The sequence below is a fragment of the Phyllobates terribilis genome, unplaced genomic scaffold, assembly GCF_046119375.1.
Source record: "Phyllobates terribilis strain yellow unplaced genomic scaffold, ASM4611937v1 Scaffold_1__5_contigs__length_1240528914, whole genome shotgun sequence".
Lineage (NCBI taxonomy): Eukaryota > Metazoa > Chordata > Amphibia > Anura > Dendrobatidae > Phyllobates > Phyllobates terribilis.
In genome coordinates this window covers 756,572,378-756,591,428 of record NW_027362761.1, presented here as the reverse complement: position 1 = coordinate 756,591,428, position 19,051 = coordinate 756,572,378, and the positions used below count along the sequence as shown (strand labels likewise).

Here is a 19,051-nt window from a genome sequence, read left to right as displayed (position 1 = left end):
ATGTGCCACCCTGTTTTTAAAGGGACCAAAAGTAATTGGACAGATTAAATAATTGTAAATAAAATGTTCATTTCTAGTACTTGGTTGAAACCCTTTGTTGGCAATGACTGCCTGAAGTCTTGAACTCATGGACATCACCAGTCGCTGTGTTTCCTCCTTTTTGATGCTCTGCCAGGCCTTCACTGCGGTGGTTTTCAGTTGCTGTTTGTTTGTGGGCCTTTCTGTCCGAAGTTTAGTCTTTAACAAGTGAAATGCATGCTCAATTGGGTTGAGATCAGGTGACTGACTTGGCCATTCAAGAATATTCCACTTCTTTGCTTTAATAAACTCCTGGGTTGCTTTGGCTTTATGGTTTGGGTCATTGTCCATCTGTAGTATGAAACGACGACCAATCAGTTTGGCTGCATTTGGCTGGATCTGAGCACACAGTATGGCTCTGAATACATCAGAATTAATTCGACTGCTTCTGTCCTGTGTCACATCATCAATAAACACTAGTGACCCAGTGCCACTGGCAGTCATGCATGCCCAAGCCATCACACTGCCTCCGCCGTGTTTTACAGATGATGTGGTATGCTTTGGATCATGAGCTGTACCACGCCTTTGCCATACTTTTCTCTTTCCATCATTCTGGTAGAGGTTGATCTTGGTTTTATCTGTCCAAAGAATGTTCTTCCAGAACTGTGCTGGCTTTTTTAGATGTTTTTAAGCAAAGTCCAGTCTAGCCTTTTTATTCTTGATGCTTATGAGTGGCTTGCACCGTGCAGTGAACCCTCTGTAGTTACTTTCATGCAGTCTTCTCTTTATGGTAGATTTGGATATTGATACGCCTACCCCCTGGAGAGTGTTGTTCACTTGGTTGGCTGTTGTGAAGGGGTTTCTCTTCACCATGGAGATTATTCTGCGATCATCCACCACTGTTGTCATCTGTGGGCGCCCAGGTCTTTTTGCATTGATGAGTTCACCAGTGCTTTCTTTCTTTCTCAGGATGTGCCAAACTGTAGATTTTGCCACTCCTAATATTGTAGCAATTTCTCGGATGGGTTTTTTCTGTTTTTGCAGCTTAAGGATGGCTTGTTTCACCTGCATGGAGAGCTCCTTTGACCGCATATTTACTTCACAGCAAAACCTTCCAAATGCAAGCACCACACCTCAAATCAACTCCAGGCATTTTATCTGCTTAATTGAGAAAGATATAACGAAGGGATTACCCACACCTGTCCATGAAATAGCCTTGGAGTCAATTGTCCAATTACTTTTGGTCCCTTTAAAAACAGGGTGGCACATGTTAAGGAGCTGAAACTCCTAAACCCTTCATCCAATTTTAGTGTGGATATCCTCAAATGAAAGCTGAAAGTCTGAACTTCAACTGCATCTGAATTATTTTGTTTAAAATTCATTGTGGTAACATCTAGAACCAAAATTAGAAAAATGTTGTCTCTGTCCAAATATATATGGACCTAACTGTACATATATAAGAGAATTACCCACTGTTTAAATCAGGTTTTTATGTCAAATGTATTTTTAGCATTTTTGGTAATTTTTTTTTCCATTTTCATTTCAATTTTTATATATAAAAAAATAGAAATCTTGCAATTTTCACCCTAGCCACTGGGGGTATTCTACCCTCATACTACCTGTTCTTTCAGGAAATCCACATGTAAATGAGTAGGAATAGGTATATAGAAGAGGAAAGACATAAAATTTGAGCTGTCAGTAGGTAGCAACAGTCTATAGTTAGAGTAAAAGATGCTTTAAAAGGGTTGTCCAGGACTTTAACATTGATGGCCTATCCTTAGGATAGGTCATCAGTGTCTGATCAGTTGGAGTGCGACATGCAACCCCGCCAAACAGCTGTTCCTGGTGTCAGTGGCGGTCAGAACTGTTCAGTTACGGAGCTGAACAGCACAGCTCAGTTGACGGAATAGTGGCCACAACAGGTACTGCACATCCATCCCCTATTGAATTGAATTGGTGGTGGATGTGCAGTACCCGGCCGTGGCCACTATACAGTCAAAGTAGCCGTGCTTAGCAGCTGTGTAACTGAACTGTTACTGCCGCTGCCGACAAAGGGAACAGCTGATCAGCGGGGGTGCTGGGTGTCGCACCCTCACCAATCAGACATTGATGACCTATTCTAAGGATAGGCCATCAATATAAAAGTCCTTGACGACCCCTTTAATATGCACATAGTGTCTTATGTTTACGCATTTCGGGAATCTGTCACTTGCATCAGACCAAAACACGCTATGCATTGTTTCTCATCTGATAAAGGGGAGTAGATCCCTGCATTCTAAGAAGAAAATAGCATGTTTTATCCTACAATACCTTCTGTTGGAGTGACAAGGATAATTTAGCATCTTTGTTTCTACCATATATTTACCTACGCTTATTTGATGTAAGGAAGACACAGCTGGAGATCCCAGATATTAGCAATCACTACTGTTCCTCCTAACTTGTATTAGGGTGAGATATGCTTTCAAACAATAAAAAGGAGGTGAACAGTACACCCAATTGTTGGGTACCTTTACTATATAAACTAATACTAGTCGGAATGTATTACACCATGTGCCATCCTCTTTTTATTGTTTTATTTTACATTTGCAGGGATAGACTGACTTAGATATTATGTTTGGTATTAAAGCATCTAATGCGTGTGTGCAAAGGTCATTGTGATGGAAGGGGAGCAGGGGCAACCTTTGTTATCAATCGCATATATTAATGTTACATGGCAGTTTAATACAGTATTAAACATTGCCAAAGATTAAAAAAAAATAACACAAAAAATGTATTTAAATAGCAAGTCATTTTCTTATGTTACATTCCCTTTAAGTGGCTAGTCAGGGGCGGACAAACCATTGGTGCAACCTGTGCAGCCACACAAGGGCCCAAGAGTTAAGGTGGATACTTCTACCTCCAAAGCAAGTGGCATTGTGCATTATGATGAGATATTGGACAGCAAAGGGCCCATATACTGTTCTTGCATAGGGGCCCTCTTCTGTCTGTGTCCGCTCCTGTGGCTAGTGATACAAAAAATGGCATCTAGCCTGTGGCGATAGGACATAAAAGTTTGACAATCTAAATGAATAGACTGCACTTGATTATACAACCCCTGTCAAAAATTATGGAATCACCGGGCTCTGAGGATGTTCATTCAGTTGTTTAATGTTGTTGAAAAAAAGCCAATCACAGACATGGCACAAAACTGAAGTCATTTCAAATGGCAACTTTAGGGCTTTAAGAAACACTAAAAGAAATCAAGATAAAAAATGTGGTACTCAGTAAGGGTAATTTTTTTCAGACAAAGCAGAGTAAAAAAATTATGGAATCACTCAATTCTGAGGAAAAAATTATGGAATCACCATGTAAATTTTCATTTCCAAAACTAACACCTGCATCAAATTAGATCTGCTCGATAGTCTGCATCTAAAAAGGAGTGATCACACTGTGGAGAGCTGTTGCACAAAGTGGACTGACATGAATCATGGCTCCAACACGAGAGATGTCAATTGAAACAAAGGAGAGGATTATCAAACTCTTAAAAGAAGGTAAATCATCACGCAATGTTGCAAAAGATGTTGGTTGTTCACAGCTGTGTCTAAAATCTGGACCAAATACAAACAACATGGGAAGGTTGTTAAAGGCAAACATACTGGTAGAACAAGGAAGACATCAAAGTGTCAAGACCGGAAACTTAAAGCAGTATGTCTCCAAAACAGGAAATGCACAACAAAACAAATGAGGAATGTATGGGAGGAAACTGGAGTCAATGTCTGTGACCGAACTGTAAGAAACCGCCTAAAGGAAATGGGATTTACATACAGAAAAGCTAAACATAAGCCATCATTAACACCTAAACAGAAAAAAAACAAGGTTACAATGGGCTAAGGAAAAGCAATCGTGGACTGTGGATGAATGGATGAAAGTCATATTCAGTGATGAATCGTGAATCTGCATTGGGCAAGGTGATGATGCTGGAACTTTTGGTTGGTGTCGTTCCAATGAGATTTATAAAGATGACTGCATGAAGAGAACATGCAAATTTCCACAGTCATTGATGATATGGGGCTGCATGTCAGGTAAAGGCACTGGGGAGATGGCTGTCATTACATCTTCAATAAATGCCCAAGTTTACATTGATATTTTGGACAGTTTTCTTATCCCATCAATTGAAAGGATGTTTGGGGATGATGACATCATTTTTCAAGATGATAAAGCACCCTGCCATAGAGCAAAAACTGTGAAAACATTCCTTGAAAGAAGACACATAAGGTCAATGTCATGGCCTGCAAATAGTCCGGATCTCAATCCAATTGAAAATCTTTGATGGAAGTTGAAGAAAATGGTCCATGACAAGGCTCCAACCTGCAAAGCTGATCTGGCAACAGCAATCAGAGAAAGTTGGAGCCAGATTGATGAAGAGTACTGTTTGTCACTCATTAAGTCCATGCCTCAGAGACTGCAAGCTGTTATTAAAGCAAGAGATGGTGCAACAAAATACTAGTGATGTATTGGAGTGTTTTTTATGTGTTTGTTTTTCATGATTCCATATTTTTTTCCTCAGAATTTAGTGATTCCATAATTTTTTCTCTGTGCTTGATCTGAAAAAAATTACCCTTACTGAGTACCACATTTTTTATCTTGATTTCCTTTAGTGTTTCTTAAAGTCCTAAAGTTGCCATTTGAAATGACTTTAGTTTTGTGCCATGTCTGTTATCGGCTTTTTTTCAACAACATTAAACAACTGAATAAACATCCTCCGAGCCCGGTGATTCCATAATTTTTGCCAGGGGTTGTATATATTAGTATGATTTTACTAATTGTAGGATGAATTTCTCATAGTAGAAAAGTTATTAAAACGTTAACTGAAGACATAATCCTGTTTCTAATAATTTCCCCCCACCATCATTGTGCAGCTTTTACTATATTTGTTTTTACACACTATATATGGAAATCTTGGAAATTTCCCTTTTTTTTTTTTAAATATTTGAATTAAAGCAAAAAAAAATTATAGCTTTCACATACAATCAGACAGAATAATACAAAGATGATTAATAAAAATCCTTTATGCAGCTAAAAATGAATTATTATAATTAGAAAACAGAGTTTCCATTGACTGTCCACACACACGTGGAGCTGTACTTGTGCAAGACCTAACTTATCACATAGCTACATGTCAAGCAACACTAGAAATTGTACTGATCTGTAAATGTGGGAAATCAAACATTTGAGCGTTTCTGGCCATGGGAAATTGGTATGGAAATGTTCCCAGCCCTTCCCGTCTCTGGTCATGAGAACTTGCAGTCTTTCCTATTATTTTGTGGTGCTTTTTAACAAATGGTTTCCTTTCTATAAGGATTCCAGGCTTGACAACACCCCAGATAAATGCCAAGATGAACCTAGAAAAGTGCTGTGAAAGAGACAGACTTGGATAGCATGATTGCATGAGGATGCAGACTAATTGGATGCCTGAAACTGGCTGTCATCCAAAGCCACTAGGACCAGGTTCAGTCCCCCACAGACTCATATGTCTAGCCAAGGGCAGACTGTAAAAAATATTTGGAAATGAAAGCCCATTTAATTATGCAGCACAAAAATGTCATTTATTTCAGTTCTTGTGGTATGGAAATATGAGCTATCCCCAATAAGCTCTGTGGAATGTGCTGTGATCCTAGGGCTGGGGACAGGTGCATGGTGCATACATATTCTGTCCCAGAGAAAGGTTTATTAGCCAGGTACTAATACAATCCTAATGCTTCATTAAAGAACCTCGGTCACTGAGTATAGGCAGACCCTCTGAGGGCAGCATAAAGAATGAGCGAAAACTCTGATTCCAGCGCTGGAACATTTGAGTTGCTGCTCTGTTAGTCCTCTGCTTTGTATTTCTCGATATTCATGACCTCAGGCTATCCTCGATCTCCACTATTGACTGGCTGCTTTCAGCCCATACAAAGTGTAGGCAGAAAGCTGCCAATCAAAGGTGCCAGCAGAGCCCGTCATTAAGAGACCTGGTAGAACTGCTGCCACTAAAATAGTGATTTTAACAAAACTGCAGCAAGAAACCCAGTAAGTGCTGGAATCTGGGTCTCTGCCCTTATGTTATGTTGCCTTCAGATTGGGACGCATAAACCCAGGTGACAGATTCCCTTTAGGCCCGATGTCATGGTCCGAGTACGAATCACAATGCTTGGCCTGGCCCGAAGTCTCCCGACAAGAGCATGGCAGCCATATATATGTCTATGAGCCTCTTGTGTTCAGGTTAGGAGACCCACATCTGGTGTGTGAATGGAGCCTAAAATAAATGTATTTATTGAAACGGTTCTGTCATTACTGACAGTTATCAACTATCCACAGGTAGACTATTGAGACCTGATCACTATAACAGGGGGGGGTTAACCCCTTATCGACACATGATGTACCGGTACGTCATATGACCGCTCCTTGACTTTGATGCGAGTTCACAAGCTGAGCCCACATCTTTCCTGGCAGATGATAGCTGATTTAATCAGCTATGATCAGCCCGTGGCAGATAGTCTGTTAAATCCCACTGTAAATCTCTGACAGCGGCATTTAACATGCGCCGTCAGGGGGGCCCGTCATTGCACCCGCCCATTGCCCACCCGTGACTGTGGGGCGCCGATGGGTTGTCATGACAGCTGGGAGTCTGCTGAAGGCTGATGTGCCTGTCATTACAATCCTCCTATGAAAGCCAGCGTTTAGCTGGCATTCACAGGACATTGTGATTTTAGCTATGTTTATTTAATATTTTGCTTCTTACATCTTATAATATGGCAGGTTGAAACTGTATTTAAAGAGCACCTGTCATTTTCATTTTCTTTTCAGAAATGAATAACATGGCTGAAAATAATAAACTGCATTATATCTTCTTTCTCCTCCTGAGCTGATCAATCATTCCCAAAATTCTTAATTTACGGGTAAAATCTGTGTTCAGTGAACTCAGATTTTCCCACTACAGAGATAGATGACAGTAGGCGCTGATAAAGTTCTCTCCTTTCCATAAAACTTTATGAGCACCAAACGTCATCTCCTGTCTCAGTAATGGGAAGATCTGACTTCACTGAATACAGGTTTTAGGCTATGTGCCCACGATGCAGAAATGCTCCGGATTTTTTCCTGAGCATTTCTGTATCTCCCTGGCAGAAAAAAACGCATGTGGATTGTACATGCGGATTGTACATGCGGATTGTACATGCGGATTGTACATGCGGATTGTACATGCGGATTGTACATGCGTTTTTCCTGCCAGGGACATGCGGATGTGAAGCGTTCTTCACATGCATTTCCGCATGCGAGTTGACAAGCACTTTCCAAGAGATTTTAGCATCACTTGGAAAAGTGCTTGACAACTTGGTCACACTATATAAATCCATGCAACCGGCATGGATTTATATAGTGTGACCGAAAGAATGGTAAAAAATAAAAAAATAAATTTATACTTACCTTCTGATGGCCCCCGGAGTCTTGCTTTGCTCTGTCCTGGCTTGCCGGCAGCTTGCGGTGCACTACACTGAACGACCTGCCGTCACATGACTATGACGTCAGCGCAGGTCCTTCAGTCCACCGTGATCTGCCGGCATGAGAGGACGAGCGCAGCGGGGGCCATCAGAAGGTAAATATAATATTTATTTTTTATTTTATTCTTTTTTTTACAGGTTCTATGGTACCCGGGTCTGGATGAGAGTCTCCTCTCCTCCACACCCGGGTACCATCCGCACATTGAAACGCTTGGATTCCGCATGTACAGATGCAGTGATGCGTAATCCATGCGTTCCAATGCAAGTCAATGGCGGCAATTAAGCTGCGTGTCCGCAAAATAATTGGTAGCGCTGCGTTTTTTTACGCAATGATAATCCGCAGCGGAAATTTCCGCAGCATGTGCCGCTGCGGAAACGCTTAAAAAACGCATCGTGGGCACACAGCCTAACCCATGAAGTGAGAGTAAAAGATCAGTCCAGGAGGAGAAAGAAGCAGACTTTTCTAATAAGATATATTACAAAGTTTTTTTTTATGTTTTGTGTACTATTGATTTATGAAATAAAAATGTAAAATGATGGTTATTCTTTAAAGAAGCACATGTCTATACACATGTAACCTACGTAATATATTTAAAGGAAGGCTTAGGCTATTCTAAGTATACATACGTTGTCCACAGTGGGTCCCGGTATATCCTTTTTGACAGGCACATGAGTCCTCATTGCAGGATCCTCCATTCATGCAGCGCACATTGCAATTCATAACTAGGTAAAATAAAGAGATAATTATAAACTGGTATTAGTGAAATAGGCAAGGAGTGCAACGTGAAACAAATGTCAGTGTCTTTTACAAGATAATAATTGATACATAACATAAAAACACTCATTACACTAGCAGTACAATAAAACATTAACAAATGAAAAAAAAATGAAATTCTTGGCTAAAATGTATTAAAATGATTTACCATATACACTTTGATCTCAGTACACTTTCTCTCACAGTTAATTAAAAATTAAAAAGGTTGCCTGGTTCAGAAAACCCAAATATTCATTACTCTAGTAGATAATTCTGATTACGGGAGCCTCTGTCACAGATTTTGTTAAAACAGTGAACACCTAGAATCCCATGTTGTGATGCGTTGCGAATGGCTACAAGGAGCATCTCTTCCTCTGGAGAACCCAACATGTCTGTGCATTACATTGATAGTCCACTGATGTCCATGGAAAAGGAAATTGTGGATGATCCGCCCTGCTGGTAATCGAAAATGGTAAATCCAGGTCCACACAAGTAGTTTTGCAGTTTTTTATTTGGTCAACGCGTTTCAAAGTACTACACACTTCTTCATCAAGATAAAAAAACCATCTACCGTATGTTTTCTTCTCCCTAGTTTTTCTATCATTGATGTCCATGGGCATCGCATGATGTCTTATTTCTATTGTGTATTGATTTATTTGATATTTGTTATGGTTTCATACTATACTAACTTATAGGAAGCATTCAATCTGCTGAATGTAAGCTCCTGCTCTCACATGGATGTGTTTGCCTTCTGGGGTCCAGGGACAGGCAGCACACATGGGGTATAAACAGATGAATTTCATTATGGTGTCATATGCTAGGAAGTGATACAATTTTTCCCGGAGCCCTGGAATTGTCTGGAAAAAGGGGACTGAGCTATAGAAATCTTTTTGTGCCTCCCTCCGCAGAGTATGCAGTTAAAAGTTCTGCTCTTGGGTGCACATCATGCTTTTATTCATTGGATGTGTGTTTGCCATTCCAACAACTTCACCCCAAAGAGTTCAGGGAATTCGAGCTGCCATTTCATTAGGATGAGCACAGAGGGCACATGTGTCGCACCGCAGTGCTCAAAATATGATTACCTGGGTGCACAGACAGAACACATGACCCTTCTCAGATGATAAATTCTACATTCAGGGCGGTATTAGTCTGTCAGACACATTTCTCACTACAGGTGTGAACACTTTTGGGGGTCAATGGTTCATCTCTTCCCTACTTTGTATTTCCCTTAGTATATTGGGCAGATGTGAACTGTAAATGTTTCCCATAGCTACTTATTTGATCATTGCTTTTTTTCTGTGATTTGTCATGAAAATAATGAAAGCAATTGTGCTGCATTTTTTATGACAATTTCCAAAATTCCAGACTTGTTGCGTTTTTACCACAAATTTGGAAAGTCGCTAAAAAAAAGTACTTCAATTGCTTCATGTGAACATGGCCTAATGGGTTGCTATAGGCAAGATCTTGTCTGTGCTAGTTTCTTAGCTTACAGAAGGGGTGGGGAACCTCAGGACCTTTTATCCAGCCCCCGGGTAGATTCCCAGGGACCACAGTGCTTGGGCCAGCTGCTGTATTTTGACGGCTGCTGGACTTTTAATTTCTTCTTGCCCTGTGAGCACACACATGCTGTGTCCACCACTGAATGCAAAGGCATATGCAATGAAAGGTTAGGTCCTGACACCAGTGGTAGCGTCAGGACGTACTTTGTGGGTGAAGTTAGCGTATAATTTGTACGGCCCCCGAAGGATGGTATAAATATCCAAATGGCCCTTGGCAGATAAAAGATTCCTCACTGTTACCAGACAAGAACAGACAAACAGAATTGCCAAATGCAGAAGTGACCTAGCCAGACCATGTACTACTGTATGTCTGGTTCTTACCAGGGGCATAAATATAATAGGTGCAAGGGTTGCTGTCAGACCCAAGTCCTCTGGACAAGGGGGGCCCAATATGTTCCTTTGGCCTATATCAAAAGACTATTGCAATTAAATTGGTTGTCCGGAACTTTTACATGATCGCCTATCCTTAGGACAAGTCATCAATATCTGATCGGCAGATCAGACACTCGGCACCCCCACTCATCAGTTGTTCCTGGTGCCAGAGATTCGAAAAGGGGGCAGATGTGGCCATTGTGCAGTTGACGGAGCTGTGATGTGCAGCTCCACAATTGAGCACATCCAGCCGCCGACACTGGGAATAGCTGATTTGCGGGGATGAAGGGTGTCGCAGTCCCACCAATTAAATATTGATGACCTATCTTATGGATAGGCGATCAATATAAAAATCCTAGAAAACCCTTTTAAGGACTTGTGATAGTTGGGGCCCCTGTTGGAGATTTTGCATTGGGGCCATCTAGCTTCAAGTTATGCCATGGTCTTTACAATTACTTTTTCGTTTATAGGCATATTGACTGTGATAGATAGATAAATATGAGATTGATAGATATGAGATAGATAGCTAAATGTTATGACTGCCAAGCCACATTCATACGGGTAATGTACAAACCAGGGAGACAAACGCCAGAATCTGACAGGTCCCTGTTCAGACTAGTAAAAGATCTTCTCTGACCCTGGTCTGTCCCTGCCTGGCACCCTAAGATAACGCAATGGTTCCCCCACTCGACAGCAGCTTACCCTGAATGTCCTTAGCAGGTCCTTGGATCACTAGAGAAGCAGTTCCCTAAGGAATAAAGGAATCACACACAAAACAACTGCAACCAGCACAATCTACAGAAAAGTGAATGAATCCAACAAAGTCTGTCACCAGCAGGAAACACCAGTAGGGGGAGGTATGAAGGTATTTAAAGCTGCACCCAAAAGGTGATAGGACAGACAAAAAGAGTAAATGATAAACACCTGTTATGCAAAACCGACAGAAACAAAGATAACAGAACTAAAACACCCAAAGAAAAGGTGAATCTGTTGTGCTTTAGCGGGAGGATATGTCGACCACAAAACACAGGATCAAATGTTCGAATCCAGAAGCATGACACTAGATAGATACAGTGCATTGTGAAAGCATTTGGCCCCCTTGAACTTTTCTACCTTTTGCCACATTTCTGGCTTCAAACATAAAGATATAAAATTCTAATTTTTGGGGGAAGAATCAACATCAAGTGGGACACAATCGTGAAGTGGAATGAAATTTATTGGATATTTTAAACTTTTTTAACAAATTCAAAACTGAAAAGTGGGGTGTGCAATATTATTCGGCCCCCTTGAGTTAATAATTTGTAGCACCACCTTTTGCTGCGAATACAGCAGCAAGTCGCTTGGGGTATGTCTCTATCAGTTTTGCACATCGAGAGGCTGAAATTCTTGCCCATTCTTCCTTGCAAAACAGCTCAAGCTCATTGAGGCTGGATGGAGGGCGTTTGTGAACAGCAGTTTTCAGCTCTTTCCACAGAGTCTCAATTGGATTCAGGTCTGGACTTTGACTTGGCCATTCTAACACCTGGATACGTTTATTTTTGAACCATTCCATTGTAGATTTTGCTTTATGTTTGGGATCATTGTCTTGTTGGAAGATAAATCTCCGTCCCAGTCTCCTCAGGTCTTTTGCAGACTCAAACAGGTTATCTTCCAGAATGGTCCTGTATTTGGCTCCGTCCATCTTCCCATCAATTTTAACCATCTTCCCTGTCCCTGCTGAAGAAAAGCAGGCCCAAACCATGATGCTGCCACCACCATGTTTGACAGTGGGGATGGTGTTTTAAGGGTGATGAGCTGTGTTGCTTTTACGCCAAACATATTGTTTTGCATTGTGGCCAAAAAGTTTGATTTTGGTTTCATCTGACCAGAGCACCTTATTCCACATGTTTGGTGTGTCTCCCAGGTGGCTTGTGGCAAACTTCAAATGAGACTTTCTGTGAATATCTTTGAGAAATGGCTTTCTTCTTGCCACTCTTCCATAAAGGCCAGATTTGTGCAGTGTACGACTGATTGTTGTCCTATGGACAGACTCGCCCACCTCAGCTGTAGATCTCTGCAGTTCAGCCAGAGTGATCATGGGCCTTTTGGCTACATCTCTGTAGAGTCTTTTCCTTGTTCGAGATGAAAGTTTAGAGGGTCGGCCGAGTCTTGGTAGATTTGCAGTGGTGTGATACTCCTTCCAGGTCAATATGATCGCTTGCACAGTGCTCCTTGAGATGTTTAAAACTTAGGAAATCTTTTTGTATCCAAATCCGGCTTTAAACTTCACCACAACAGTATCTCAGACCTGCCTGGTGTGTTCCTTGGTCTTCATGATGCTCTCTACACTTGAAACAGAACCCTGAGACAATCACAGAGCAGGTGCATTTATATGGAGACTTGATTACACACAGGTGGATTCTATTTATCATTACGAGTCATTTAGGACAACATTGGATCATTCAGAGATCCTCACTGAACTTCTGGAGTGAGTTTGCTGCACTGAAAGTAAAGGGGCCGAATAATATTGCACGCCCCACTTTTCAGTTTTGAATTTGTTAAAAAAGTTTAAAATATCCCATAAATTTCGTTCCACTTCACGATTGTGTCCCACTTGTTGTTGATTCTTCCCAAAAAAATTTGAATTTTATATCTTTATGTTTGAAGTCAGAAATGTGGCAAAAGGTAGAAAAGTTCAAGGGGGCCAAATACTTTCACAATGCGCTGTAGATACATAGATATGATATGATAGTTAGATAGATAGATAGATAGAGATAGATAGATAGATAGATAGATAGATATGAGTCATCAGAATAATGCTAGTGAATCCTGCTGACTTGTAGATAGGAGAGTCTCGACTGTCTCATCACAGCAAATGTCTGAGCAAATGAGAACAATTTCATGGTGACTGTTTATACAGATTTCAACTTTGCCAAAAACAATTAATGCCACAAGTAAATATTATTAACCACTTCTGAATTCAGTGAATTAATTTACCGCCCCGGATTTTCTTTGTTGTGAATGTTCTAATAAATAATTACAATGAGGCTTAATTGGAGGTAGCCTCAGCCCGAGCACCATTAATTCCCTAAACATGTAGTTTGGACATTAGGTTTATGAGAGATGAAGACAAAACGTAAAGAGCGTTTCACAACTAGGAACTCACATGGTCAATTGTCAGTGGAAAAAACACAGAAGGTTTGTAAGGATAAAAAAAAGATCCCTAGGGTTTCGGAACAGGTTGTTGGTTCAGCTGCAGCTCAATACTTTCTCTAGGACTAAAATAATCTCTCTCTTTTTATATGTTCCAAAAAATACATATATATTAAAAAAAAGTTGGATGGTGTAGGTGGAAACATTCTGAGCCAAACGTTTCTTGAATCATTGTGAATAAATCCAGCCATCGTACTCATTTAACCCATTTCATGCCACTAGCTGATAGTATGCAAAAGCGGTAAGAAATGACAAATACATGCTTGTTAGAAGATCATAGACATTAATGTACAGTATTTGTACAAAGTGAAATTGAAGTGAGTTTTCTTCTAGAAATAGCTAAAGTGTTAATACATTTAATCTACATGATCATACACAAGAAATGAATCAGATATATTTATAAATGCTATTTTAATCGACTGGGTAATATGATTTTCATGAAATTATACTGATTAATCTGGTTGTATAGTTCATTTCTAAGTCTAGATTAAAATAGTCACATTTACTAACGCTCAATTTGATATGTGGACACCACATCTCACTAATGAAACCTGGCCCAATAGGCATTTAGTAGAGATGAGCGGTGTTCGACTAGAACTGTTCGCCAATCTCAAATTCGAGCTGTTTTGGGCGGTGTTCGAGTTGTTCGACGAACCCGAACGATTTGCAAAAAATTCGGCTGTTCGAGGTTATGTTCGATAACTGTTCGTGCACCAAAAGCGTGTCCTGCATGTCTGGCGCTATTTAGAGCACCAATCATGCAGGGATTGTCTGCCACTCACTGTAATGCCACAGCCATGGTGGTTGTGGCATTACAGTGATTGCCCAAATCGATGGGAACAGTGCCAACAGTGAAACATAAAAAGCCGGCAATTCAGCAGCGGCATACACCTGTACCCGACAATTTAGAACCGAAAGAATAGAGCTTCACACATAGATTAGATAGATATAAACATGTCAGCCACATATATACGAAGTACAGTGACAGTGTTGCTTACTGTACTTGTCATTTAGTGTAAAGGATTTATCAAAAAAAATAATAGTGTTTTCATGCACCGTCTCTTTAAAAAAGCCGGCCGGCAATTCAGCATCTGTACCCGACAATTTATAACAGACAGAATAGAGCTTCACACATAGATTAGATAGATAGAAACATGTCAGTCACATATATATGAAGTACAGTGATAGTGTTGGTTACTGTACTTGTCATTTAGTATTAAAATAAAGGATTTATTATTAAAAAAATTGGCGTGGGGTTCCCCTTAATTTTAGGCTCTAGCGGAGGTTAAGCAGACGGCTGGGGCAGATGTTTGAAGCCTGGGAAGGGGGTAATACCCACGGAGCTTCCCAGGCTACTAATATCAGCCCCCAGCTGAATACATAGCCTTTACTAGCTATTAAAATGGGGGACCCCCCCCAAAAAATGACGTGGGGTCCCCCCTAATTTAATAGCTAGCAAAGGCTAGGCAGACAGCTGGGGGCTGATATTAATAGCCCAGGAAGGGAGCCATGAATATTGGCCCCCTCCCAGGCTAGAAACACCAGCCGTCAGCCGCCCCAGAAATGGCGCATTCATAGGATGCGCCAATTCTGGCACTTAGCCTCGCTCTTCCACGCTGCCCTGGTGCGGTGGCAGGGGGTAATAGGGTTGGGGTTGATGTCAGCTTATAATGCCAGCTGACATCAAGCCCAGGTTAGTAATGGAGAGGCGTCTATAAGACACCCCCATTACTAACCCCATAGTCAAAGTTAAAAAAAACACAAACACCCAGAATAAAGTCCTTTAATTGAAATAAAGACACAATCCTTTATTGTTCTAAATTAAACCATACTTACCATCACGCCCATTCCAGCTGAAGCCAACGATCTCCTGCAATAAAAGAAAAATAATAAAGCAACCTCATCCTTACCTTTCCATGGTTCCCACGACAGCTTCAGCTCTGCTACATCGAGATGACAGGCTGGACCGCAGCAGAACGCTGCCATCCAGCCTCTCATCCCGCAGACACTGAGAAGCGCAGGCTTGCTTGCGCTGCTCAGCGTCTCTCTGTGATGACATCCAGATGAGCCGAGTTCATGTCCAATGAACTCGGCTCACCTCATGCACGTCACTGACAGCGTGGGAAAATTCTCACGCTGAAGCGGTGAGTGCAGGAGAATTCTCCCACGCTGTCAGTGACGTGCATAAGGTGAGCTCATGTCCAATGAACTCAGCTCACCTCCTGCACGTCACTGACAGCGTGGGAGAATTCTCCTGCACTCAGCGCTTCAGCGTGAGAATTCTCCCACGCTGAAGCGCTCAGTGCAGGAGAATTTTCCCACGCTGTCAGTGACGTGCATAAGGTGAGCTCATGTCCAATGAACTCAGCTCACCTCCTGCACGTCACTGACAGCGTGGGAGAATTCTCCTGCACTCAGCGCTTCAGTGTGAGAATTCTCCCACGCTGAAGCGCTGAGTGCAGGAGAATTTTCCCACGCTGTCAGTGACGTGCATGAGGTGAGCCGAGTTCATTGGACATTAACTCGGCTCATCTGGATGCCCTCACAGAGAGACACTGTGGAGCGCAAGCAAGCCTGCGCTTCTCAGTGTCTGCGGGATGACAGGCTGGATGGCAGCGTTCTGCTGCGGTCCAGCCTGTCATCTCGATGTAGCAGAGCTGAAGCTGTCATGGGAACCATGGAAAGGTAAGGATGATGTTGCTTTATTATTTTTCTTTTATTTCAGGAGATCGTTGGCTTCAGCTGGAATGGGCGTGATGGTAAGTATAGTTTAATTTAGAACAATAAAGAATTGTGTGTTTATTTCAATTAAAGGACTTTTTTCTGGGTGTTGTGTTTTTTTTAAATACTTTACTAGAAATTCATGGTGGTCATGTCTAATATTGGCGTGACCCCATGAATTTCGGGCTTAGGGCCAGCTGATAATGCCAAGCTGGCCCTAACCCCTTTATTACCCAGTGAGCCACCGCATCAGGGCCCTGGATGAGTTGGGTACAGCGCCAGAAGATGGCGCTTCTATGAACGCGCCATTTTCCGGGGTGGCTGCGGACTGCAATTTGCAGCGGGGGTGGCCCAGAAAGCTTGGGCCTCCCTGCGCTGCGGATTCCAGCCCCCAGCTGCCTAGTTGTACCTGGCTGGACACAAAAACAGGGTGAAGCCCCACGTCAATTTTTTTTAAATTATTTCATGAATTTCCTGAAATAATTTAAAAAAATTGAAGTGGGGCTTCGCACTATATTTGTGTCCAGCCAGGTACAGCAGGCAGGAACGGGCTGCCCCCAACCACCAGCTGACTATTTGTACCTGGCCGGACACAACAATATAGGGAAGCCCTTTTTTTCTTAATTATTTCATGAATTTCATGAAATAATTAAAAAAAATTGACGTGGGGCTTCGCACTATATTTGTGTCCAGCCAGGTACAGCAGGCAGGAACGGGCTGCCCCCAACCACCAGCTGCCTATTTGTACCTGGCCGGACACAACAATATAGGGAAGCCCTTTTTTTCTTAATTATTTCATGAATTTCATGAAATAATTAAAAAAAATTGAAGTGGGGCTTCGCACTATATTTGTGTCCAGCCAGGTACAGCAGGCAGGAACGGGCTGCCCCCAACCACCAGCTGCCTATTTGTACCTGGCCGGACACAACAATATAGGGAAGGCCTTTTTTTTAAATTATTTCATGAATTTCATGAAATAATTAAAAAAAAAGTACGTGGGCTTCGCCCTATTTTTGTGTCCAGCCAGGTACAACTAGGCAGCTGGGGGCTGGAATCTGCAGCGCAGGGAGGCCCAAGCTTTCTGGGCCCCCCCCCCCGCTACAAATTGCAGTCTGCAGCCACCCCGGAAAATGGCGCGTTCATAGAAGCGCCATCTTCTGGCGCTGTACCCAACTCATCCAGGGCCCTGGTGCGGTGGCTCACTGGGTAATAAAGGGGTTAGGGCCAGCTTGGTATTATCAGCTGGCCCCAAGCCCAAAATTCATGGGGTCACGCCAGTATTAGACATGACCGCCATGAATTTCTAGTAAAGTATTTAAAAAAAACACAACACCCAGAATAAAGTCCTTTAATTGAAATAAAGACACAATTCTTTATTGTTCTAAATTAAACCATACTTACCATCACACCCATTCCAGCTGAAGCCAACGATCTCCTGCAATAAAAGAAAAATAATAAACCAACCTCATCCTTACCTTTCCATGGTTCCCACGACAGCTTCAGCTCTGCTACATCGAGATGACTGGCTGGACCGCAGCAGAACGCTGCCATCCAGTCTGTCATCCCGCAGACACTGAGAAGCGCAGGCATGCTTGCGCTCCTCACTGTCTCGCTGTGACGGCATCCAGATGAGCCGAGGTCATGTCCAATGAACTCGGCTCACCTCATGCACGTCACTGACAGTGTGGGAAAATTCTCACGCTGAAGTGCTGAGTGCAGGAGAATTCTCCCACGCTGTCAGTGATGTGCATGAGGTGAGCTCATGTCCAATGAACTCAGCTCACCTCCTGCACGTCACTGACAGCGTGGGAAAATTCTCCTGCAATCAGCGCTTCAGCGTGAGAATTTTCCCACGCTGTCAGTGACGTGCATGAGGTGAGCCGAGTTCAATGGACATGAACTCGGCTCATCTGGATGTCGTCACAGAGAGACGCTGAGCAGCGCAAGCAAGCCTGCGCTTCTCAGTGTCTGCGGGATGACAGGCTGGATGGCAGCGTTCTGCTGCGGTCCAGCCTGTCATCTCGATGTAGCAGAGCTGAAGCTGTCGTGGGAACCATGGAAAGGTAAGGATGAGGTTGCTTTATTATTTTTCTTTTATTGCAGGAGATCGTTGGCTTCAGCTGGAATGGGCGTGATGGTAAGTATGGTTTAATTTAGAACAATAAAGGATTGTGTCTTTATTTCAATTAAAGGACTTTATTCTGGGTGTTTGTGTTTTTTTTAACTTTGACTATGGGGTTAGTAATGGGGGTGTCTTATAGACGCCTCTCCATTACTAACCTGGGCTTGATGTCAGCTGGCATTATAAGCTGACATCAACCCCAACCCTATTACCCCCTGCCACCGCACCAGGGCAGCGTGGAAGAGCGAGGCTAAGTGCCAGAATTGGCGCATCCTATGAATGCGCCATTTCTGGGGCGGCTGACGGCTGGTGTTTCTAGCCTGGGAGGGGGCCAATATTCATGGCTCCCTTCCTGGGCTATTAATATCAGCCCCCAGCTGTCTGCCTAGCCTTTGCTAGCTATTAAATTAGGGGGGACCCCACGTCATTTTTTTGGGGGGGTCCCCCATTTTAATAGCTAGTAAAGGCTATGTATTCAGCTGGGGGCTGATATTAGTAGCCTGGGAAGCTCCGTGGGTATTACCCCCTTCCCAGGCTTCAAACATCTGCCCCAGCCGTCTGCTTAACCTCCGCTAGAGCCTAAAATTAAGGGGAACCCCACGCCAATTTTTTTAATAATAAATCCTTTATTTTAATACTAAATGACAAGTACAGTAACCAACACTATCACTGTACTTCATATATATGTGACTGACATGTTTCTATCTATCTAATCTATGTGTGATGCTCTATCTTTCTGTTATAAATTGTCGGGTACCGCTGCTGAATTGCCGGCCGGCATTTTTAAAGAGACAGT

General features: G+C 42.4%; 1 protein-coding gene across 1 annotated transcript in view; it reads right to left on the bottom strand.

The window, feature by feature from the left end:
- Positions 1 to 19,051, bottom strand: part of LOC141149662 (fibrillin-2-like) — a 238,446-nt gene that overhangs the window by 132,249 nt on the left and 87,146 nt on the right. The window contains exon 5 of the mRNA XM_073636910.1: positions 8,163 to 8,258. Coding sequence (XP_073493011.1) covers positions 8,163 to 8,258 — 96 coding nt within the window. The remainder of the gene's footprint in view (positions 1 to 8,162; positions 8,259 to 19,051) is intronic.